Raw genomic sequence first — 24,992 nt, forward strand, 5'->3', positions numbered from 1 at the left:
GTGTCTGGATACCTGTGTGTACCTGTGTGTCCAGTGCTTGTGTGTGAGACCTCTTGTAGCCATCGGTGGAGATGTAGTAAGAACACCAGCGAACTCGGGTCGTTTCTGTGTAGGCTATGATGTGGTGTTTATCACTTTCCATTGAGTTGACTTATCTTTAAATTAGGTGAACCTCACTGAAAATCAAATTTCATATATGAATGCTCAAATTACACCCAACATCAAAAAGCATTTTTATTTAATAGAAAGAGCTATTTTCTGCTCTTAAATTTCCACCTTTTTCTTCTGTTTTTGTTTTGTTTTAATTTTCTTTCTGTTTTTGTTGTGTTTTTTTTTAGTGAGTGACAGTTGCTTCAGGAACCTTGCTGAGGATCGTAGTGGGATAAACCTTAAAGATCTGGTGCAAGACCCTTCTTTGTGAGTATCTGGCTCTTATTGCTAAGCAAAGAAAAGCTTCTTCGTGATATCCTTGTGAGTAGTTTTGTAATTATATAAAGAAGTAGTATGATAAAGTACACTTTTAGTGCTTTAGTGGCGATATACTTGCCAAGTTGTTAGTCTTTAATACAGACAAGTGTTATTAAAACCACTTTGTTTTTTGTATCTGTTTGTGGACTAACATCCAGTAAACTGTACAAGAGCCATCAGAGGTAACAGATTGTGCATCTTGGTGTATGTATGAAGGATTTGTATGCATTGTTGCCCTGCTTTAAGGTGAAACTATATAAATGAGGAGATTACTGGATAATTATATTATCATCAGTTATCTGAACACATAGAATCCTTTTCTTTCTATCTAATTTCATACAGCTGATACTTATTTCTTCCTCTGCTAACTTTTTTAATTCAAGTATATGAGCAGATGATTTAATTTTTAATTCACGGCAAGAGTAGTGGTCTTCATTTCAGTGTTGTATTTTCCTTTAACGTGAAATTCACCCTCATGAGCTCTGAGCCAGATGTGAAATTGTATCAAACCTTTTTGTGTTTGATTTTTTTTTTTGTATTCTTTTCCTCCCTTTTCAGTTTACTTTAGTACTAGATGAAAATGTTCTTGCTAGGGTGTACAAGTGTACCACTGGTTTTGAGGAAAGGGAAAGAACAGAAAACTTCGCAATCAATAGCGCATTCCACAGTGGTTTGTAATATGATGGGCCTTTACACTGGCAGAGTACATTTTCCAGTGTTGATTGAGAAACAGTGGAACTTTTCAGTTACAGGGCATTTTTAGTAACGAATTAGGTGCAGAATTTGTTTTGTCATGTTGCTGCAGGTAAATGACATGCATATACACATACATTCTTGGGAATTTTGGACATAATGTGTGTAATATTTGATAATTTATACTTAGGAAAGTTGTCCTCTCTGCTTCTCTTGTATTATTGTTGCTTGAGATTCACAAAACACATGCGGTAGTAAAGTTTTAATAAATACTCTTCAAGTGTTGAAGTCATGGCTATTCAAAAGATCTTAATTTCCTACCGAAATTTGGCTTTTGAGTGGTTTTGATTGTTTGTTTAATTTAGTTTTTGAGTGTTGTATGTGTTTTTTTGAGTTGCAGGTATGCCTATATGCTATGTATAGTTTTGGTTGTGCGCCTCTGGAAATCACTTTCAGAAAGGATGAATTGCCTTTGTGGTAGAATGATCATTTTCCTTACTGTTTACCACAAACGATGGCATTATCTGCTTTCCTTCCCTGACTGTAACTTACATGAAGAAGATTGTAATAATTATTGTAATCTGCAGCATAAATGAAATGGATTTCTGTTGCTTAAAGCAATAAAAAGCATAAGTGACTGCAGCGTAGCCATTTTTTTCACTTTGAAAGATTGAATGAAGTCTCCGACCATCTGTTAGGTCTCAAGGACTCTTTGACACTTCTATTGTGTGACAGATTGTAGTGCAAGACAAGTTGTCTTCTGTTTGCCTAATGACAGGAATGTATAGGCTTAGTTTTGTCTTCCCAAACGGATATTCTTGCAGTCCTATGAGTAAGTGCCTATTAAGAATTCTTGCAAAATGTGTAATAGTGTGAGTGAATCTCCAAAATGAAGAAACGATCTAAGGCTATATTGTTCCGCTCAGCCTTTTACAGGTGATTCTGAGGTCCCACGATGTCTGAATTCTTTATTACACAAAGAGAAATGCAAAGGACAGTGTGGGGCTGAAGCATGAGAGTGCCAGCCAAAGGGATGTTTTAACCTTTTTTTTTAAATAAGAATTAAGTTGAATTAAAATTTTTAGAGTTTATATAAATAACAGAAAAACATTTGATTCATCATCTTAGCAGTTTAATATTTGTACTTTACGATTTCTTTGGTGCTCGTTTGCTATGACTGTAGACAAACTGCCTCATTTTTGTTTTGTGATCTAGTATCAGATGCCAACATCAGATTTACATAAAAACCTGATGCTTTCTTTGTAAATGACTCTGTTACTATAAAGGTTTGCAGTACATTTGTACTGTATGACACTAATAAAATAGTTTAACAAAGAGAGTGCAGGAGATTTTAGGCTCATTAGCATATAAATAGATAATCAGTGTATACTTCTAACAGGAGTTCACATTAATAGCAGATGACGGGTTAGCAGAGGTAGAAATACAGTATAATACACTAAAAGGATAGTATGGGGGGGGAAAAAGTTTAAGTGGTTTTAGGTTTAGGATGGTTTGATATGTCATGTAAAATGCAATTTGGATAGTGTCGATTTCTTGTGACACTTGGCTACTTCATACAGTTTTCTCTTGGCATCTCCCTTGTCGTCTGCCACTCTTGGCTCCAGCACAGACAACTTCTCTTTTGTTACTGCAGGAGGCTTTTTCTGGAGGGCTGAAAGTGTGTCTGTACGTTGAAATGAAAATATATAAAGACAGCATTGTAGGGTTTTTTCATTAGTGTCTGATTTATATTAAGTGTGCCTGATTGTCAAAATAGTCTTTTTCCTCAACTGATTTCCCAGCTAGAGCAGTCTGGACTCTCTAAATGTGATCTGCTTTTAATTCTCTTGTCATTAGTAATAACGGCTCGGCTGCTCAGATCAGGAGTTTGATCATTTATTTTACTCTGTCAGTGAAGACAGCTGCTTAAGAAAAATCCAAGCATATCAAACATAAAGTGAGGGGTTACTAACTCTGGGAGAAGGAAGCATGCAACAACTTTACAATTAAATCTCATTTCATATATAATTACAGAAAAGTTGAGTTTGAACAAAAAGTTGATTAGAGATTCAACTCAAAAGGTGGTTTGAGAGTTAAGTGCTTTTACACATTCATTGCAGATGATCACAGAATCATATAATGTTTTGAGTTGGAAGAAACATTTAAAGGTCCTATAGTCCAGCCCCCCTGCAGTGAGCAGGGATGTCTTCAGCTAGATCAGGTTGCTCAGAGCACCATGATGTCTTTGCTGTATCCAGTGTCCAATTCTGGAGACAAACATAGAGAGGTGTGCAGAATGGCAAGAGGAGAAGGCAGTTTGAAAGTGCAGTGCATGATAGGTGTTACTTATTTTAGAAAACAGTGGTGGAAGAGAGGAAGTATGAGTCTCCTACAGTATAGAAAAAGATTTTTAAAGGTTATTTTTTGGCCCATGAGAAAGAATTAGTTCAATTTATAGCAGATGAGATTGTTTAGGTAGTTGAAAAAATTCTAAATGTCAGTGTGATGAAGAAACTGTAATCAGTTTCTAAGAGTGTCAGGGAGAGCTCAGCAGATTACGATGTATGTGCATTTAATCCTGTGTAAGTGTAGAGAACTGGAAGGGCAAACTTTTTTTCTTGTTTCTTTCTTTTTTCTTCTCTTCTGAGAAAAAGCTATGCATTCTAACAGTTTGGCCTAAGTAACTGAACGTGGCTAAGAATATTCAAAGCTTGTAATTTGGTTTAGTTGATGCACCCACTGCCTACCATTCCAGTGATACATAAAAGATATTTAAAATTTTGCATTTAATGGAGGAGATTGATCTACTTGAGAAGACTGTAGATGCCTTTCCACGAATGGTCCTAACAGCAGAGCAGGTGTAATTGGAGGACCTAGGCTAGTGTTTCTTAGATGATGGTGCAGATGTTCTTCAGACTATATTCAGCTGAGGTAAAATACAATGGAACAGTTTAAGATGCTAGCAAAGTCCTGCTGCTGTGGGCAGATCCTTGAGGGTCTGTAGCAAGGCAAAATTTCTTAAGCTGGTGCTCAAGGAAAGACAGAAAATTGATCAGTTTGTTTGACTTCTTGCTCTGGAGCAGACTGAATAGTACCCTCTTTTTCTCCACCTTCAGTACCCTTTCTATGCTTAGGAGAGATATGGGTTACATAGAATTCAATATGGCTATCACCTGAAACTCCTCCTTTACTAATAATCTTTTTCTAAATTATTTTAAATACATATCTGAAGCGTGAACCATCAGATCATTAGAGGGTTAGGTATACCTTCACCTACTTCAAGTGGAAATTCTGTGTGTAGACATTCCCAAGTTTTAGCTTTTAATCTTTCTGTGCAATTCAGGAGCTACAGTTACACATAATTACTGGTACACATTTGTTTTGGAACCTTCTTCAGAGATTCTTTGAGAAGAGCAAAAGATTCTGAATAACTTCTTTCTAGGCAAAATCCCATTGTATCTAAACTGTGTTTCACATCTCACTTGTTCTAGAGGGACTTTCTAAAATTACTTTCTTTTTAGCACTGTACAGCAGAAATCTATCCAGATAGTGGCTTAAGAGAGTAGTTATCCCACAGTAATTCTTCTGCTTTCCTTACCTTCTTTCTCTATAACTGGAGTTTTACCATGGATTCTTCACTTATGCTTCTTCCCTTTAGCCGTGCTAACATATAAACATCACAAGAGCATAACCAGTACGTAAGTATATTTTCTATGGATGATGACAACCTTGAAGTTCAAAACTTGACATATCAAGGGGTCAAAAATTACCTCAAGTGGTTTTCCACAGAGTTACTTCAAAGAAACACAGTTAAACTACAACGGTAAATGCTTCCCTTTACACCCTAACTAATTCTCTTTTAAGTGGATTTCTGTTTTCCAATAAAGAACAAATTTGTGCTTCCATTTTTAATGAGGTCTTAATACTGTATAGCTTCAGATGACTGAGAACTGTTTCTATCCAAAACCTTATTTTCTGTGGAAACACAGGCTAGTGCGAGCTGCCCACCCTTATTAATTGAGAGTTCCTTAATTTATCAGAGTGATCTTTATTCTTCATGTCTTTTCTTTGTCTCTCCCTCATTGTTCTTCTTCATTTGAGGTAGTTGTGTATATATACAGTCTTCTCCAGACTATGAATTTTTGGTGCAGATTTGGTAGTTCTCACAGTTTTTATTCTTCTGTATGAAATAGGACACTACCTGAATGTTTGTAACAGAGCTTAGTTTCCCAGATTATTAGTTACCCTGATAGCAAGCTTTTCTGTCACCCTGTCCTCTATAATGCTCTTCAGAGGATTTACAGAAGGCCTATGTTGGAATCATCATTGGAGAATGAAGAACAGATCTCTGAAACTTTGGTAATCGTTAATCAAAAATGATCCAGGCACTTGCTAGGGGCAAATTTTGAAACTTGCTGTAACTGTAAGTATATCCACAAAGAAATAATCATTCATAGTTCCTACAATTAAAGTGTCACAAACCAATATGTGTTTCTTAAGATAGAGGAATATTGACTAATGGGAAAGATCAGACCACTGAGAGCTATAGGACAAGGTTTGTATACATTTGACTACTTCCAGAAGTGACGTCTCTTCCTTCAGCAAGGCGGGATTCCATGCCAGTACATATCCTTTCTGTGACAGCAAAAGCTGCTCTTGAGGAGAGATTTTATCAGAAAATCTTTTGGCATTGTGTTCTTCTGGAACAGGAGTGAATGATCAGATAATATGTATATATCAGATAATTCATATATATCCGCACTATTCAGATTTTACAGCTGCTTCTGTTGCTGCTTCGTTTTAAGACGTGGAAGAAAATACTAGTTGAAGTTATCGATTGTCAGCCTGGTGGTGTTGCTGTGTTCAGCTCAGCAGCAGATCGGCCTCTTTTCCTTCTTTTGAGGGTGCTCTTGTAACGATCTAATCGGAGAAAATAAGCCCCCTCCTGCAGTAACAAGCTACAGGAGGAAGATCTCAGAATTACTGGAGGAAAGGATCGTGCTGTGTGTTCTTCAGCCTTGAGAAAAGGAAGATAAAGGTTGAAGAGGTTGGTACTGGGCAACAGGGAGAGACTAGTTTTAGGGAAATTGCTAGAAGTGAGCCAATGGGTGGCAGAACACTGGAACAGGCTGCCCAGGGAGGTGGTGGGGTCTCCTTCTCTGGAGACATTCAAAACCCACCTGGACGCCTTCCTGTGTAACATCATCTAGGTGTTCCTGCTCTGGCAGGGGGATTGGACTAGATGATCTTTTGAGGTCCCTTCCAATCCCTAGCATTCTGTGATACCGTGAATGCTGGCCAGAATCTAATAATCGAAAATCTTTCTAAACACTCAATTTCACAGCCATAGTTCATGTCTTCAAGTAGCAGAAAATAAAACTTTCTCTGGCTGCTACTGTTCATTAGTTTGTAAAAGGAAAGGTATGTCATGGAATAAGGCAAAATTTTATTTTACAACTGCTCTTAATATAAAAGACTAATAGTTTTGTGTGTGTGCGTGTGTGTGTGCGTGCGTGTGTTCAATGGATAACTTGACTGTTAATTTTAATATGCCAGTGTGATCAAATGGGGCTAAAAATACTGAGCAAACACAAGCAAGCCCCTAAGCTCATGAGGGAGAGGGAAGCAGATGAACTAAGCAGTAAATAGTTTGTACTTGACCTGCAAAAAAGAGTGAAATGTTCAATGTGAAACTAAACTGGCCAATCAGAACCCATAATACTTGATTTCATGTCAGAGTGTTCATAAAACCTTTCACTGAGAAACTTTGATGAAATTTTATGATGCACAACTGTGTTAATTTTAATTGAACTACATGTTTTGGTGAAAAAGCTTCACTGGGAAATTATCAAGTAGCTCCCAACCAAGTTTTAGATGAAAGATCTCAAACTGGTATAAATGAGTCATATTTGCTACTAACAACTATTCATTTAAATCATTCTCATGGAACAGTTAGCACACCGTTTCTAATTACGCTGTTGTAACACTCAGCATATTGTGTACATCTTATATTTAAATTATATAGTTCATGTAAATTACATATTGCCTTGTTAATAGCTTTTTTGACAAATAAGGATGAGCAAGTACTCTGTAGTCAGAGCCAGCAGGGTGTAACCTAGATGTCCGTAGCACAGTGCCGAGCCCAAGCCCATGTGCTTTCCCTCTCAGCGTGGTTCATTAGTAATGCTCAGTACCACTCTAGCTGCGGTACAGAGTTGGTTGTGATCTGATGTGTGATGCTGCTTTAGCTCCCTGGAAATAACAGATAGACAGACCCAAGATACCTTTTTTTTTTTTTTTTCTTCTTTCATCTCCTACGTTCGGTTATTAATAAAAGCTCTGAGAGTTCTACCAGAAGAGGCAATAAACATTCAAAAAACAAATAGTAAGCTTGCATTATGATGCATCATTCAAGTATCTGTCACTAGCAGTGGTCCAGAGTTAGAGTTATTATTTTAATTTATTTTAATGAGAAGACTGCTAGTGCTTTATACTTGCTTTAAAGAAATTTAGCACAAAACTGTGTCATAGACTGAAGTGCTCTGTAAAAGAGAGCTCTCCAACAATATGCAAGCTCCCTGAAGTATTTCTGTATTATAGCTACTTACTTTAGCTAGTTTTAGAACACAGAAAGATTGGGAGGGAAAAATTGAGTGGTCTAGAAAACCTTTGTTCTGTGTTTGTGCTCATGTAGGTATCAGTGCAGTTCTGAGGATGGAATTGCGCTGGGGCAGGAGTAGAAGGGTCAATAAAGCCACAGGGTTCTATGAGGTATCCAGCTGTAGAAGCTGAAGGTGGCAGCTTTTTCTGGGGTGGAAGCTTGGTAGGTACTCACTGACTGCAGTAAGTACTAGGGGAGAATCTTAAAGTTTACCGTTGGAAATTATTTTGGAGAAGGCAATTGCAGCCAAGAACACAAAGGCGGGAAACATCTGCTGCTTTGCTTGTGTGTCTCCTTTCCTCTTTCTTCTAGCAAAGAATGCCTCTTAGGTGCACGATGTTTGCCTGTTAATGGACCTCTTGGCAGTTCCCTATGGGCCATGAATAATTGAAGAGCCTGTCTCTGTGCTTCAGCTTTGATGTGTACCCTATCTTTGGCCTAATTTGGTTTTCATGACCTATTCAGTCTTTGGGCATTTTGTTAAGTTAGTGAGCAAAAATCACCAGTCCTTAACTTCTGTGTGTGCAAGTGTGGGCAAGTTTTAAAACTGGCATTTTTTAAAAGCGAGAGTAAGTGCCTCCCAACCACAAGCTGCCTTGTAGTTCACAGAATAATGACTGAGATCATAGTGTTACGTTGTCAACAATATCTTTGTATTAGCTGACTTCTTCATGTTTCTTTTCATGCACGGTTCATTTTTTGAATCAAAATATAATGTAATGTATTTACTACCAATGTAAACTCAACTTGAAATTTAAATATCTGCTTGCAGGGTTCATGTCTTAATGGCATACGTGGCAGAGTTGGAGTCACTGTGCTCCACTGTAAAGGATCGGCCACTGCAGAATAAAGATCAGCTGAACTATGAATTAGTCAATAGACATGACAGAAAGATAACCTTGGAATGAATATTTTTAGGTACCAGATACTCAACTTCAGCTTTCTTTCATTTCTAAAAGGCTTCTGCCATACCTTATCTATTCATTACAAGTGGTTTTGAACTTGGTACAAGTGAATTTTGGACAAATTATTATGTAAGACAGTCTTACAAAGGTGAAACAAATTGTGAGAGGATGTTTTTACTGAAAATTTGTTTTTCCTTAATTGAGATGAAAGATGATATTTTGTTTTTCATACTAAAATATCTGTAATCTAAGCTTCAGAGCATGAGAAATCAATTTTTTTTAAAGCCATTTACTATAATTATAGTCTGATTTATGAAGACGACTAAATGTGCACTGGAAATCATGTTTCCCAGCTTTGAAGAACACTGCTGTATTTGGAGAAGCACGCCTTCGTAGCAGCTTAAGGTATGGAGGCACTGCACCTATGAAACCTATCTTGACACATATCTAAGGTAGCATTATGCATCAATGAGCATTTAAAGTCAGGTGATATGGCTGGAGGAGATAGGAGCTAAAGCGTTGACTGCTGTTGTGGAGGGATAGCACCACTATTTGTCCTGACATGTTTTAGATGAAAATATAGCTGACAATACACATTATATTAAAATAACCTGGTAAAATCTACCCATGGTGTTCTGCTTGAGGTGGGTAAGGGGAGATATAAGATACAAATAGGGAGTTTTCTCTTTATTTTCTAAGTTGTCTGTGGTCTGTCGGCTTCCTGGATCCACCTAGTAGGTTTTAAATTGAAGAGATGGTCCCGTTAGTTTTATCTGGTTTGATTTGATGGGTATGTACTGAGCCGCCTTCTCAGGATAGGCCTTTTGTTCTTTCATTGCTTGACCTGATGCTACCCACCTGCCTGTAAGCTCTTTGCTCACAAATGCAAATCCAAAATAGAACAAAACCTTGTAAAGCAATTAAATAGTTGTATTTTCAACATAATATGATTTTTTGGTTTTACCAGAGGTTAAGATCTTAAAATGTATTCTACTGACATTATCTACAGTGGTTTCTCTATGAGTTCTTTAAAAGTCCTCACTTAATGTAATGGTGCAGTTAAGCTCAGTTCCTAAATTTAGGTACTACTGAAACTCATTTCAGTACAGATCTGGATTATTTCTGGGCTCTTATAACTACCTTTTGAAGTTATTACTGTTACTCCCTAAAGGGTGAGGGCTTTTACCACTAGTTCTGGAAGGAAAAGGCAGGTTACATAATAACATCTGCTTCTTTGGAATAAAATCCCAAATTGTGATTTGACAGGAAAATGGCAGTTTCTTACACTGATTTTTTTCATAAAGCCTGGGTATCTCTGTCCACAAACCTATTTTTTTTTTTTTTGATATCAGTGTCTGTGAGGGTCTGACATATGCTGTACTGTCCTCAATAGCCGTAGGTAGAGTTGTCCTAACCTGTTTTTTCTTTTTGCATCGTGGCTCAGGAAGTACTGTGCAATGTTCATGTTGGTTGCGTTAGTCATTTGTATGTTGCTAGTCAGGTATTTAGCCTTATATATAATATAAGGTGGTTCTTGGACAAATTTCTACTTTGGAAGAGATATGCTCCTGCAAATTCTGCCATTTTTATCTAGGCAAATTGACCAGGGCTCACTAACGCAGAATAGACATGACAGCACTTAAGTATTATTTTACAGAAAGGTAAACTGCAGGATTCACCTTATCTATTTTTACTCCTACTCACCTGTGCTGGAGCAGGAACTGAGGAAGAGATCAGATCTCTTCCTCATCTTTGTTCTACGCCTTGGCAATGGCTGGAGGCACGTTGAAGTTATTAGGGGTGTTATGGACACTGTCACCCAAAGGAAGATGATAGTAAGCACTGTGTATAGGTGCTCTGTAAACTTGTGTGGTCACATAATAAAAAATAAAGTCTTTGGTTACGGTGAGGTGGGTTACTCTTCTTTCTAAATACCGTACTTGTAGGTGGAGCAGTAACAAAGAAGAAAAGCTTCAGCAAAAGGTGGAGGGTGTGTTCTATTTAACTATTATTTTTACTTTTAAGAGAACATCGTACAAGGTAGATGGCAGGAGAACATAACTGATAGTGATTTACAAGTTGAATTAAGGCTGCAAGTAGCAAGAAGTTAATTGTTACATTTTGCCAATGGACTATGTTTGCACAAGCTACTGAGAAATTACAAGGTGGAATCTTTTTTTTTAGGACCTGAATGAAACGAAATACACAAATTCACATTTAATCAAAGACTTCCTAAATTGTTGAAGATCCACATGTCCCCTGCCTACCATGTTTCTGAGTATTGAGAGCCGGGTCATAATGAGTCGTGACATGTAGAGATAATACATCAATACTTTTTAAATTCATCTAGAAAAAAAAAATAATTTAACATTTAAATGATCAGATGCAAAGAAAAAGGTAATGACAGCTACGGAAAACAAAGTACTGAAAAACTTTTTATAGCCAACAGTATATGAAAGATGAAGAAATGCTTTTCAGTAACTTGAGTTTGAACCTTACAGAAGTATTTTACAAGCAGCTGTGGACTATGGATGATGGCTTCAAAATAACTAAATTATCTGGAATGTAGATAAATATGTGAGACATGCAATAGAATCTCACTTTCAGCATTATCAGTAGTGCTACTGATAGAAAGTAGAAAGTCCTTCCTAGGTACGAAGAGGGATGGATCAAATATAGAGGTGTTTTATTCATGTGACTCCATTCTGTGGATGAACAGATTTTAAATTTTTTTTGTTCTTTTCACATTATCCAGCACATAGCATATGCTAAAAAAAACTCAGTTGAGTCAGGTCACTATTTTAAACACAATTCAGTTCTCTCATTTAGGCCACAGATGAATATATTTATGTGTGTATATATATAAATATATATATATACACACACACATATATGTGTATATATATGGAAACAAACATGCTGATGTATTAAGGAAAATGAAAACAGCAAAATCTGCCTCTGAGTTTAACTGTCTGGATAAATAAAGACATAAAAAGACTGCCATTAATTGTATAGTGGATTGCATTCATACGTTCTATCTCTCTGGAATGTAGTGGTGTGAAATGAGACATCAGAACTTTGCGGAGGTGAAGTATTGTGTGAACTAATACTAGTCCTTCTGGGTGCTGCTTGTCTCTGAGACTCCTCTTTCATTCTTGTAGTTTTGGAATTGTTGGATTTTATTTTTTTCAACAAGTTATTTAGAAGTTCTGACAGTCTTTTGTAAGTCCTGTGATTTAAATTGTAAAGAATGAATTTGATCTAGAATCTGCAATGATCAGACCATTTCCATATATTCCCCACAGTGTGTTCTTCCCGTGTTTGAGTCATCATTCACCCTTACTCCTTACTGGTATTTTTTGGAATGAAGAGATTTTCTGGATGCCTTTTTTACCTGATCGTAGAAAGCACTCTGCTCTTTTCAACCTGTCATGTGCAATTCATTCCGTCTTATTCTGCAACATCGGGCATCCCTGTGTTTCCATTATTGCATTTTTTTGTTTTACATATCTCAGCCAAACTTTCTCTCTTTTGAAAATAAACACCTAATATTTATTAGCTTTGGCAGAAGCAAGTGTATGGATTTTGTGCTTGAGTGTCTAAGAAGTGGAAGGGAAAGCATATACTGAAGTTATTGAGAAGAAAATTATGGTTTTGTAGCAGGAAGCATATATATGGTAGAAAAAATGTAAAAGATTTATGATGGATGACTCTACTTTTTTTAATCCATTTTTTTTTTTTGGTTGCTAAAAGCCAGAGAGGGCGGATCTTCTTTTTTTTTTTTTCACATTTGAATCAGATGATCTCTCTTTTACATTTGAGTAGAAGCAAGTAAGGCTCAACTGAAATGATGAGTGTCAGCAGAAATAGCTGTATCCGTCTGTATAGGTTTGTACAAGCCGTTATGGTGATTTACTGGTGGGATCTTTCATTTCCAGGCTGATCATTGCACTCCTTATGGTATTGCCTAAATCCTTCCATTTGCAATGCCTTCCAGGATAGACAAAAGGTCACTCTCAGGCAGCCAAAAATTTTGCTTTCAGTTGAGGCAGGTGAGGATTTTGTGACAGGCAGTGGCTAGCAATATATATGCAAATGATCTGTATCTCTCCTAGGCATGTGTTTGCTGGGAAAAAATACTTTGCCCAGTATTTACTATGAGACAAAGTAAGATCAACATTTATTATTGTCTTGGCTCTTACTATAAACACTTCACACAGTATTTTAAAGTCCTCAGTCTACCAACTAAATCCCAACATGGATATTAAATATATATTTCCTTGTCTATATGGTGAGAATTTGACTGTTTTTGTGATAATAATTTTTGTCTGCTTCTGCATATTTTTTCTCCCAGGAAATTTCAAATCTTGCTCGTGTTGTTTAATGAGCTGACTGGTCAAGCATCTGATGCCCCGGTGGGAACTTTCAAAGTCACTGAACACAGTTTTACTTAAATCTAGCTGACATTTCTGTCTGTTTGATTTAATGTATGATTTCCATAGTTAGACTACCAATCAGCTGAAGCATAGTACAATCATTCCTCTGTGCTATAAACATGCATGCATCCTGCACAGAAGTAGGCTTTTTGCTTATGGTCCACATGGCAAGACTGTTTTCAGATTCTGGTGGCGTTTGGAAAGACTTTAAAAGTCAGTTTTAATTAGAAATAAAGTTTTACATCTGTAATGAAAATTCTGAGTGCAGAATTAGTCTTTTATATTTTATTCTCAGTCCATTTCAGATGCTGTGCCTCTCTCTTTTGTCATAGTCTTGTAGAACTAGGCTATTACAAACCATGAAATATTTGGTGAAGTGTTCTGCATGCCACATCGTCTGACACAGTTAAATGCTGAAGTCCTAAAAAAAAAAATTTGAAGCTATAAATATCCACAGTGTTCGTGTTTCATTTCATTCTTTTCCAAGATCTTAAAATGTTTGCTGTCTGCATACTTTGTACCCTTGCTGTGAGGCATACAATTATTAATCATAGGGCTTTTGAACAATCATTAGTGAATGTGTTTAATGAAAGTAAAAATGTAAATAGTTTTTGCTTCTCAGGGAAATTCAGCGTTCCTCCTACTTCTGTCCAGAAGGCACCTCTTTTCATGCCGAAAATGGAAAAAATATTAACATTGCACCACCGAAAAGTTCATGTATTTTAAGTGTTGTCTTTGTTCATTTTTTGTTTGTTTTGGGGACACTGCCTGCAAGCCCAAAAATTTCTTGGGGGTATTGCCTTCCCCACTCCCCTTCTCTGTCTTTATTAGGTATTAAGTAAATTGGTAAACATTTTCAAGAGAAGGCAGTCTATAGATCTGTGTTTTGACTGGCAGCAATAATACCCCAAACTGCCATGTATAGGGGTGCCCTGTATGCTGAGTTAAACCGAAAATAGCCCCTAGAAAACTACACTAAGCCCTGAACTCATGGGGGTTTTGATAACTTATGTAGAGGTCTCTTCAAGTTCATATACTTTATGCCCTAACAGTTCCAAGTTTTCCTCCTCAAAAATTAAATACATTATTCTGCTAAAAGAGGAGAGTGGCTCCTGGTCATATGATTGGCAAATGACGTACATGTGACCTCGTCCCTAATTCTTGACATATGTTGAGGACCGATGTCCTTGTTGCCACCTTTCCCAATAACAGATTGTTGAGGTGACAGTGTTTTCCTACTGAAGGTGCCTAGAAAATTAGCCTCTCCAAATTTCTTCATGCTTTTCCGATAGTAAAGAAAAAAAAAAAAGCTTTGAAGGGTGAAAGAGAAAAATAAATTTTTTTCCTCTCCAAAAAAAAGTTTTTGTGTAGGCTTTTTTCTATTTAGAAAAAAAAACCAGAAAGCAGTGAAAAATGTGTTCTTTTGTTGCTCCTAAAACAGTAATAAGGTAGGAAATAAATTTTTTTGCAACTTTGACTTAATTTTATTTTCTCCTCTCCTTCCTCCTTTTTTTCTGTTTGAAATAAGTTTTTGGGACATGGTGAAACAGAGGGAGAATCTTGTAATTCTGACGTCTTGATCCCAGAGCTGTTCTTCCTGAGAGACAGGAACTGACAGGGGACACGTCTGCAATCATTTTATTTCTGTGAGATGTTGAAGTTAGCCTACGATTGGAGAGGGAGGAGTAGGTTTTCAAGGATCTAATTATTGAAACTGTTAAAAAAAAAAAGAGAAGAAACAAAACAAAAAAACCCACCACGGCCTGGATCTTCATCACATAACTCTACACCTTAGAGTAAGTAAAACTGCCATCATGAAGCACTTTGCAAGCTGTTTTGCACAACTCATGGCTGGCGCGTGGCCAGCGATAGGAGCTGCAGCCCAGCTTGCTCGAGCTGCCAGCGTTCTGTTGTGTAGGAAGGGAGCCCAAAATAGCCTGCCGCCTTACTACCTCCCTTCAGGGCGCTTTAACAAATTCTAAAAGGTCAGTAGAAACTTGCATCAATTAAGTGGCTTTGTGCCTGCCTTTTACATGTTCTCCTCCAGGTAGCGGAGAACAAAGTTACTTTGAAATGCAGTTCTGCTGCTTCGGTCCCTGGAACGCTCTCTGAAGTTTTGGCTGTATGAGGATCCCAAGCAAGATGACTTGCTGGTGTCTCGTGGGTCAGCATTAAGCTAGCCCAGTTGAGATGGCTGGAAATGCTGTCTTGATCAGTTTGCTCTGGCAACAGTAGTATTGTGACATGTATTTATTTAGTAGCCTGTGAGAAAATGAACGTGCCCTTAGAGTTCAAAATAGCCAGTCTGGCTCCCAGTCATTGGATCTGCTCACAAGCACAGCCTCTTGAATATTCTACTTGGTTTATAAATAAGTCAATAGGTAGACTATCCTGATGGTAGATAACAAATACATTTATGAGATGGATCTGGAGGGGGGAAAAAAAAAAAAAGTTGAGCAGAGGATTTAGAATTTTCCTTTCATTTAAAGATGAAGGATAGTTTCACTGTGAGGTTTAGTGACAACTTGATATCATTTAGACAGTGATTTATCTGAAGAAACATTAATGTTAATTAAAGTGGTATTGGAGAACTTCAGCAGATGACAGCAGCCAAGCTGGCTACAAGCTATTTTTAGAAAATTGACTTTATAGCATTCAGTATGACTCATTTATTAAGTTAACAGATGAATCAATAGCTCAGCTTCTTATGGCAGTCACCAAATGTGGAACTGTATATAAAGACTGTGTTCATATCTTTGGTTTGTAATCTTTTTGATTACAGAAGCTGGTCAGTGTTGATTCAGTCCTAGCATGCAAGCATCTTCCACAGGACACAGTTGTGGAGTAACAATCCAGTGAGTCTGCCAGCACATGTGTGTTTGCAGGGGCACAGGGGAAACCCAGTCAGAAGCCCAACGTGCAGCCCTATGGAACATAGCACTGTGATCATTTAAACCTTATATCCAAAATAAATCTGGTTTAGAGTATTAAAACGTACAACACATGGATCATAAAGTGATAACATTAAAATAATGGATAGTTTATTATAGCAGCATTGTAATCAATTTCTCTTTAAGTTTTGTCTTTTTGAGTCCCCTTCCCATTTGGGCTGTGGTTCATTGTTTCTTGAGTCCATTTGAGCACAGTTCTTCCTGTTTTTTGAACTTTCCTTAACTTGGATGAAGTTCAAGTTTTCCCTCTCAGTGATATTCTGCTTTAATTGGTGAAATAGTAAAACTTCCATCTGTTCCAATACAACTGTATTGGCCTCACTTCAATTTATTTCCTGCATTTGGCTAATTCCACAGGTTGCCATAGAAACCCTGCTTTCCACATTCTCCTAAATCTTTTCTGTGAACTTTCTACGAACCCAGTCTATCATTATATGTCAACCTGAGATGCACTTCCCCTCCCCCCCCAAAGTAGTTTCCCTAAAAAAGACACAAAGTTTCTGTTCTTTCGCAAACACCTGTGCAAATTAGGAGTGTGAGGTTTATTATTTCCTAATAATTTTTATGCAATTTCTGTCCTATCTTTCCTCTCTTCAAAGATCTTCACCAGTTTAGCTCAATGTAAGGAGTGGTTCTTTGTTTTTATTGCCAGGTGTCATTTCTACATCTAGGAATAATTTAATTTCTCTTCTGCAAAGAAATTTGACAACTGGGGTGTCTGTATTACATGCAAGGTGTACAGAAAGTCACATTGCCAGAATTCAGTGTTCAAAAAGAAGACAGAGGAGTCTTAACTTTTTTCGAATAAAGGGAGAGTTCACTGGAGTTGCCAAGTCCCTGTGAGGTCTCTCAACTTGCTGGAAGACACAGCTGCCTTTCATCCTAATTTCCTGGCTGCATGAAACCCTGTCCCTTTCCCCATTGACTGAGGTGCTCAGGAGGTACAGACTTCCCGATCTGCCTATTCCATGTTCTCCCTTAACATGAACCCCACTTAACAACATACATTACACGTTTCGTTAACTCCAATTTTATGCCACCCGGGGCGGTGGAGTTAATATCCACAGGCTTATTAAACCTGTGCACTCTTTCTCAAAGTTCAAAAGTTTAGAGCATCCTCCCTGGTGACTTAATTAATAGCCCTAATGGTCAAGGTATCTCATTATCTTCTTACAGACTGCATCCTGTGACTCCCTCACTTACGAAGGACATTCTCCTCTTTGTTCCATCACTAATATGAAAAAAACCCACACTCTCCTTCTGGTTTTGTCACTCATTTGTAAAGACCCTCTACTGTCTTATTCTCTGGAGGGTATGATACACACCTGGTGAGACTGTTTGTCAAAATTTCAGTATAAATTGTGGGGCCTTTCAGAAATTACCTGCTTACATATACACTTGTGAAAAATTAAAGGTAATTAGTATTTAAAATAAATACACTGTTAAATAGTGTTGCTTGCTATAGTATGAAAATACTGCAGTTAGGGGTAGAAGGACTGCACATTAGGTCTCTGTGGATGAAGTTTGTGATTGTCTTTTCAGCTTGCTAGAAGTGGTCATATATTTAGTTTTGCTCTTGGTTAGTTGTGTATTTGTTCTGAGAGAATATGCCATTTATATTGCAGGAGGCTGGATGTTGTGTTGTTCAACTGGAAAGAAATAATAAATCTAAAAAGTGTGACAGATGAAGAGTGAATCTGCACAAAAATCAGGTCACTGGTGAACTGAATTCTGGCCCTTGTAGCATGTTTTTTGCTCATTATGCTGTAGTGTACAAAGCCCAGAGGTGTTCAAGTGTACTCACGCTAGCTGGTCCTTTCGTTTTCTGACCTCAGTGCAATGGCTTCTTGAAACCCTGTGACCAAAAAAATTAGGGTAAAAAGTTCTAAAAAACCAACATGTGGCGAGAGGTTGCTCCCAGGATAATGACAACATGAGTGTCACGTGCGAGTCCTCTATCACAGACCAGGTATCAGCCTGTAGCTGAACTCTCTTGTGTGTAGTTGTCCGGTCCCTGTTCTCTCAGATGTCAGTGCTACAATCAGGGATTTGCAAAACAACAAGCAGATTTCTAAATTGGTCGCAATTGGTGGTGACACTTAAGTGTAGTTTGGAGAAATACTCTAAATAAAAAGTTTTCCTTAAGTTGGACGCACCAATTAATGCATTTATTTTCAGTTTGCCTTGATTTTGCTGTTCTTTCTTTCATCACAACGCTTTTGTAATTCATATTGTATGTGTGTGTGACATTGTGTAGTCCCTTACACTGAGGCCTTATCTGACTGTGAGAGATTTTTAATAGCAGTTTGGTAACAGCAGACTAAGTGCTATCAAATTTCTTTTCAGGTTGTTTACCATGAGGTTGGAATGGAGTGGGATTTACGATTTTTGAGCAAAGTGTACACATCATGTTTCGCAACTGATTCTGCCTCTTAAGTTGGTTTGGCAAGTGAATTGTGTGGTGTAATATTTTCTGTGTGACTTGGAAACTAATTAAGACATTTTGCCAGAAAAAAAAGTAGACTTTTTTTAAATTTTATGTATATGCTGTTGATCACTATTTGCAGGCTGTCAAATAGACCGCTATGTAATATGTAGTAAAAACAAAAATCCTGTTCCTCACATAAATCGTATTTATGACCAGCAGAAGAGTTGAGGCTGTGTTAACTGGATCCTCCCAGTTTGTGTGATGCCTTTAAACTTCTGTGAAACTCAAAAACTTTATACAGAAAGTCAAATGCCTTTATTATGTCCTTGATAGTACCAGATTTAAAAAGCCATCTGCTGTGGTGGATCTCTCTTTCAGGAGTTATAAGATGGAGTGATGTCTAATGTTCCGAAATGAAGGAAGCATGGACTTCCTTAAAAACTTCATTTCAACTCTCAGGCATTTATAGAATTGTATATTTATGTGTTTCTGGTTCTCTTTCAGTTTCAGTTTTGCCATTACTTATGTATGTAGTCTGGATTTTCAAGCTAAAGATGTCAGTGTGAAATTGAAAATGTATTAGGATAGATGCGTTGAGCTGGAGCTATAGGTGAGATATTGTTTATTTAAACAATAACATAACTCTTAATATATCTTCCTCTTTTAAAAATGTGGAATTGTGGTAACTGACATTTTACTTTATAATGTGCTGCCATTTGGACTTCAGCTTGGCAGATCCAGAGTATGTTAAACTCCTGACACAAAACTTTGTAGCGTATTGGGAGAAGATGATGCTATTTAAGGGTTTAGGCAAGCTGGATGAGTTTACTGAGTCAATTATTTTGATTTTTATTTTTTTTTCTGATGTATTCCAATAAAATGCTTAATAGTTATGCCGAGGGTGGCCAACAGAGAGATGTGCCAGGTGGAATTCTCTGCTGACGGAGTGCTGGCAATAGAGGCTCTGTCCTCCACTTCTACTAGAGGAAAGTCAGTGAAGTTATTTTTCAGGGCTACTCCAGAGTGCAGACAGGAATAGATCTGAAAGAATGAAGTAAAAAATGTTTTCTCGCAGCCCTCGTTCCCATAACGTGTGCAATGATAACAGGCACTGACCTGAGCCATTCCTTGTCACAGTCCAATGAAGGAATCCTTTGCCATGATGTTAAAACCAATTTCTTGTAGCTGTCTCTGGAAACACTATTTGAGCAAAGGTCAGGCCCACTGAAGAATAAAAGCTCATGTTTGTACCTCCACTGGCAACAAACCCATTTAGTTGTCTTCAACTTTTAACTCTATTGATTATTAGCTTCAGTGGAAGTTGCAGAGGAAACTGGAGAAAGCAATTGCTATGCTCTAATTATTCATGATGAATTTGCATATTGTAATGCCTCTGCCTCAGAAAATATAGTAGATATTACTTGGAGCAGTGATGGACTTCAGACTTGACTTTTCCTATGCAGACTCTGTCTTCTGTCTAAAACTTTCAAGCCATTAATTTACAAGACTGTCTTAATTGAAGAGATATGGAAAGACAGGACTTGCAGGGAAAATTTCAATACATTTTCTGTGTTGCTTTCTTTTCCTCTTTTTTTTAGGTTGAGTAAATATGTGTAATAATTTCAAGACTGAGTATAAGGAAATATGCCTGTGTAGAAATGCTGACAATTGGAAGGAAAAAATCCTATAATAGGGAGATAATACAAATACATGTTTGATAGCTGTCTGTTGCTTTACAATAAATAGTTTCTTACATGATTTCCATTTCTGTAGGATGCAGAAAGTGACTAGCCTTGCTGTGCAGAGCCAGCAGGGAGGTCATTAGTGCAGTTATATTTTTAGGTCTGAATTGTCACTATCAATGATACTGCTTCATGAAATAAAAGAAGCTATGTCTGTGTGTCTTTAGGGAAAATGTAGTATTTACCACCATTTATAGTAGATGCTGTTCATGTATGTTCAGCCTGTGAACTATTCTTTACCATACACTTTTGCTGGATGTAGACGAGTAAGTTCGGTAGGTTGAATGTGGAACAAAACCCCCCTGTTTTTCTACATTAATGCCAACTCTTTTCCATCTCCCACTTTTTATTGCCACTCATGAAATCCAGAGGCTTTTCAAACATCGAAGCTGTAGAGTCTGTGTGATTTAAGAGGTCCATCCATGCACGTCTGATTAAAAACCTTTTCCTTTCTAAAACTGCATTTGGATGCACTGAAGACTGTATAGGAGCTTAGTGACATACTGAGCACAAAGCACATATGGATGGCTTCCAGGGTTTAAACTCATCCATAAAATTTAGAGGACAAGTGGGATCATAGAATATGGTGACTGATGGCCATTAATGTAAAGAATAACACGTCAGTGATGGAAATTCTGCTTGGTTGACCTAATTCTTTCAGGCTAGTGAAGGCCACCTTGTTTGAATGTGTATGTTAATCACATGAAGGTTTTTCTCTGACGGGGTGAGTTTTTTGCTGTTGTTTTGAGACTTTATGGGGTTTACCTCTAAATTGGTAGGAGGCATATTGGTGTTTTGGAACAAGTCATGACACCATTAACATGCTGTGCTTTGTGTTACTGATTTTGAGAACATTTTCCTTCTGATTTCAGACAATATTTTTCTTCTCCTGATTGCAGGTTGGGTGGGACTATATCTGCATACAAGATAGTGCCAGATGAAATAGAAGAAATTAAGGTACAGTATTACTGTCTTTCTGAATTTTTTTTGCTTGGAGAATTACAGAAATGTTTCATTTGAGAGCCGTGCTGTTACTTACTTTGAAGTGTATCATAGCAGGGGGAAGACATGTCTAAAGTAAAGTTATCAAGTGCATATTTGGGCATCTGAAATAGAATTTTTCTTATTTCTACAAATACACATAACCTTCACCTTAAGTTGACTTCAGTAGGGTTTGTCTGATGCCAAAAAACTTATGTAATGCAGCATGTTTCTGTTTTGTTACCTGCATTGTATTTTCATAATAAATATAAATGTAATGTCCTTTTGCTTTTGAGATCAAAGAAAAATCTTTTTCCAACATTACCTGTCTTAAGAAGTGGAAAGTATGAAGTCATTGGTACTCAAAATCATTAAAAGCTCTTTGTTTTGGGGGAGTGACAATAATAAATACTAAAGTTTACCTTCAGTGCAGTGTTCATTGTAACAAAACTCATTTTAGCCGAGTTCACTCATGGAAAGTACTTCAGCAATTTGTGTCAATTTTGTTCTTCAGTGGAGTAAAAGACAGTTACTAGGTGGGAATTTGGCCTAGATCTCATAGTACAGTCTGTGTAGCTGGTTCTTCATCTGTTTGGTGATCAGTTTCACATACTGCTTGCTCATTGTGATTACTGTTTCATATCCTTATTTTCAGCTCTGTGAAGGGAGTCTGGAGTAGTTGAAAATCTAGTAAACGGAAGTGGTTGCATAATCATCTAGACATGACTTCGCACTGTGTAAAGCTGTGAGGATTTATTCCTCCTCAATTAGCATCAAACCCACTTTAAGCAAATACAGAGACTGCCTCTACCTGCATCAGTCAAGGTTATCACTCTGTTGTGATCAAAATTTATGAGAGTCTTCTGAGATTCATGGGCTCCTCTGTCCTGAATTACCAGGAGGAGTATGACTTATTAGGATAGATCCAGTATTTAGACTTTGGTATTAGAAAGTAAGAAGGTTTCTAAAGCTTATCAGTGTTGTGTCATATTTTCGTGATGTTCAGAGAACTTCACCAAAACTATAAAAACAAGAACGACAAGACCCTAAACCATAATCTTTCTCCTTCAATATAAGAAATCCAAACCCACTGACATTTTGCTAATGTTGAAGATGAAGAAAAAGAAGCTGGTATTTCGTGCTCCGTAGTGCAAACTGAGTTCAGTGAACAAAGAAGAATAGAACGTTGGGAAATAAGAAATAATTTTATTTTTAGGTACTGTGTTTGGCAAGATCATTGGAATGTGTGTTTCCCCCTACCTTGTTCTGAGTTAGTGGCTTGCTCTTACTCAGATGATATTGAAATGCTTAAAATCCTGAGAAACTACCAAGGATGGATTACTCATTAATCTCAGTTGTGCCAGAACATAAGTATGGAGGGAGGATTGTATTGTTCTAAGTTAGAGCTATTTAAAGTGTTTGGAAAAAGTCACCGTGTTTCTTGAAGCTATCTTATGTTGTCCAGGTAGTGGCTTTTTTAGGTTGTGACTGAAGTCAACCCAACACTCACACCTTAAGTGATTGAACTTCTTAAGTTGTATTACAATAGGTGTTATTCACGTGAAGTGAGGCACTACTGGAAGATGCTAAGACACACTAGCAGTGAGTATAGTGGACACATCTGTACTGAGTATGGGGAAGTATTCTCTCATATTTATAAATGTATTTTGATGAGCAGCTTGCAAATAAGGAGACTGAGTGTTCTTGTAGTGAATGTGGGGAGGGAGTCTTAACCGCCGAAAGGTTTTCCAAGCAGATTTGAGTAGAGAAAGGAGAGGAGGATCTAAAAGAAAAAGCAAATGAGATTATTGGAATGTAACTTCTAGAGAGGACAGAATCTTCTTCCATGCACAACAGTTGGGAGTTTTCTTGCCTCACAACTATTCCTTCCCTATTTAAGCATGAAATATTAAGGGGTTTAATTTCATTAAATAAGCAAGAATAGCTCAATTTTTATTATATTATTTAACTTGATAGGTTGTTGAATTCTGTTCATAGGAGTTGGAATATTTGTGTTTTCTGATAGTCCTTACAAAGTAAACAGCTTGCTTAAATGACAAAGGGAGGATCTTTATCAGGCAGAAAGCAATAATTTCTATGACAAACAAACAAGTCTCCTTGGCAGCATTTCCATTTATTCTAGAAAAGGTGGTAGATTAACCTCTTTTACAGCTCAAAATAATTGATGAGGAAAACAAATGTATTGATTTTGTAAATTCAAATAATTACGTCTTAGGTAGAACACCTTGTAAGCAGAGACTGCATCTCTAAGTTTATGGGACAGTAAAAACTCCATAACATACCTGCTGAGTGAAAAGTATCTTTAGGAGATAATGAAATGTGTGTTTCTGAATTTATAAGATTAGTGTTATAAATGTATTCTATATATTTTAAATGTATTAGATTAGTATTTCTTCATGTATTTTATATGTATAATATATATATGAGAATTTATTTGTCATTTATGAGAATTTATGTGTCCGTATTGCAATACTGAGGAAATTTTAACATGTCTTTATTATGTTTCCATTCTGGAGTGTTTAGAATTTATTTATCCTTGCATGTGAGTGTGATTTTTGTCATGTCATGAAGATGCCACCACAGGTTTCCCCCCCTGAAAAATTTTCTAGAATGTAAAAATGTCTTCAGGTCCAATGCTTCAATAGGAGAAGCTTTCAGGGGAGGAATACCTGGGTGAATGCCTAAGTGGGTGTCCTGCCATCTGCATTCCTGTCATTTCTCTACACCAATTAAAGCAAGGGCACTTCATTTTTAGTACCTGCTGGTTTTAAAATACTGCAGGAACTGATGAAGACAGTAAATACGGGAGTTACAGCATGTTTCTGAGAAGGTGTCACTGTTTTGACTTTGCCTAAACTTCTATTCTCATCAGAATTATTCATCCTGTAAGCAAGGAACTTTTCAAACTTGCAAAAATGCGTTGGCAGATTTCATCATTGTTCCTCATCCACTGTAGTAGTAAGTTATGCCTAAAGGAGAGGTCTTTTAAGCCAAATAATTTCATGTCCCTAGGGACTGGTGAGCATGTAAGGCAATTCTGGTTTTGAAGAGCATCTGCTGATTGGAAATGAAAGCATTTGAGACGGAAACAATAGCAGCAAACATAACATTTCTAGTTAAATGACATTCATAGAATGATTTGAGTTGGAAGGAACTTCCAAGTTCATCTAGTTCTAACCCCGCTGCCATGGCAGGGACACCTCCCACTAGATCAGGTTGCTCAAGGCTCCGTCCAACCCGGCCTTGAACGCTTCCAGAGATGGAGCATCCACAGCTTCCCTGGGCAACCTGTTCCAGTGCCTCAGCACTCTCAGGATAAAGAACTTCTTCCTTATATCTAGTCTAAACCAATGCTTTTCCAGCTTCCACCCATTACCCCTTGTCCTGTCACTAAAGGCCCTCGTAAAAAGTCCCTCCCCAGGTTTCTTGTAGGCCCCCTTATGGTACCGGAGGGCCACTATAAGGTCTCCCCCGAGCCTTCTCTTTTCCAGACTGAATGACAGTATACAATTTCATTTACAGTGTGGAGATTGCCGTAAGTATAGAGCAAACTATGACTAATATTGATGAGGGAAAATTTGTGCAATGTGCCTGTACATAGTTTTATGTGTCAACTGTAGGATCTTATGCTTCATAATAGCATGAGAGATGCTCTTTTTGATTACAACATTCTGTTGTTTTAAAGGAGATACATGCTGTTGTGAAG

The 24,992-nt window shown here is 37.3% G+C and overlaps 1 protein-coding gene across 1 annotated transcript in view; it reads left to right on the forward strand.

Moving 5' to 3' along the window:
* Positions 1-338: 338 nt before the first annotated feature.
* Positions 339-24,992, forward strand: part of LOC104275353 (gephyrin-like) — a gene marked incomplete at both ends in the record, with an annotated part of 96,625 nt that continues 71,971 nt past the window's right edge. Inside the window, 2 exons of the mRNA XM_009871280.1 lie at positions 339-417; positions 21,184-21,241. Coding sequence (XP_009869582.1) covers positions 339-417; positions 21,184-21,241 — 137 coding nt within the window. The remainder of the gene's footprint in view (positions 418-21,183; positions 21,242-24,992) is intronic.

The sequence above is a fragment of the Apaloderma vittatum genome, unplaced genomic scaffold (genome assembly GCF_000703405.1).
Source record: "Apaloderma vittatum isolate BGI_N311 unplaced genomic scaffold, ASM70340v1 scaffold7106, whole genome shotgun sequence".
NCBI lineage: Eukaryota > Metazoa > Chordata > Aves > Trogoniformes > Trogonidae > Apaloderma > Apaloderma vittatum.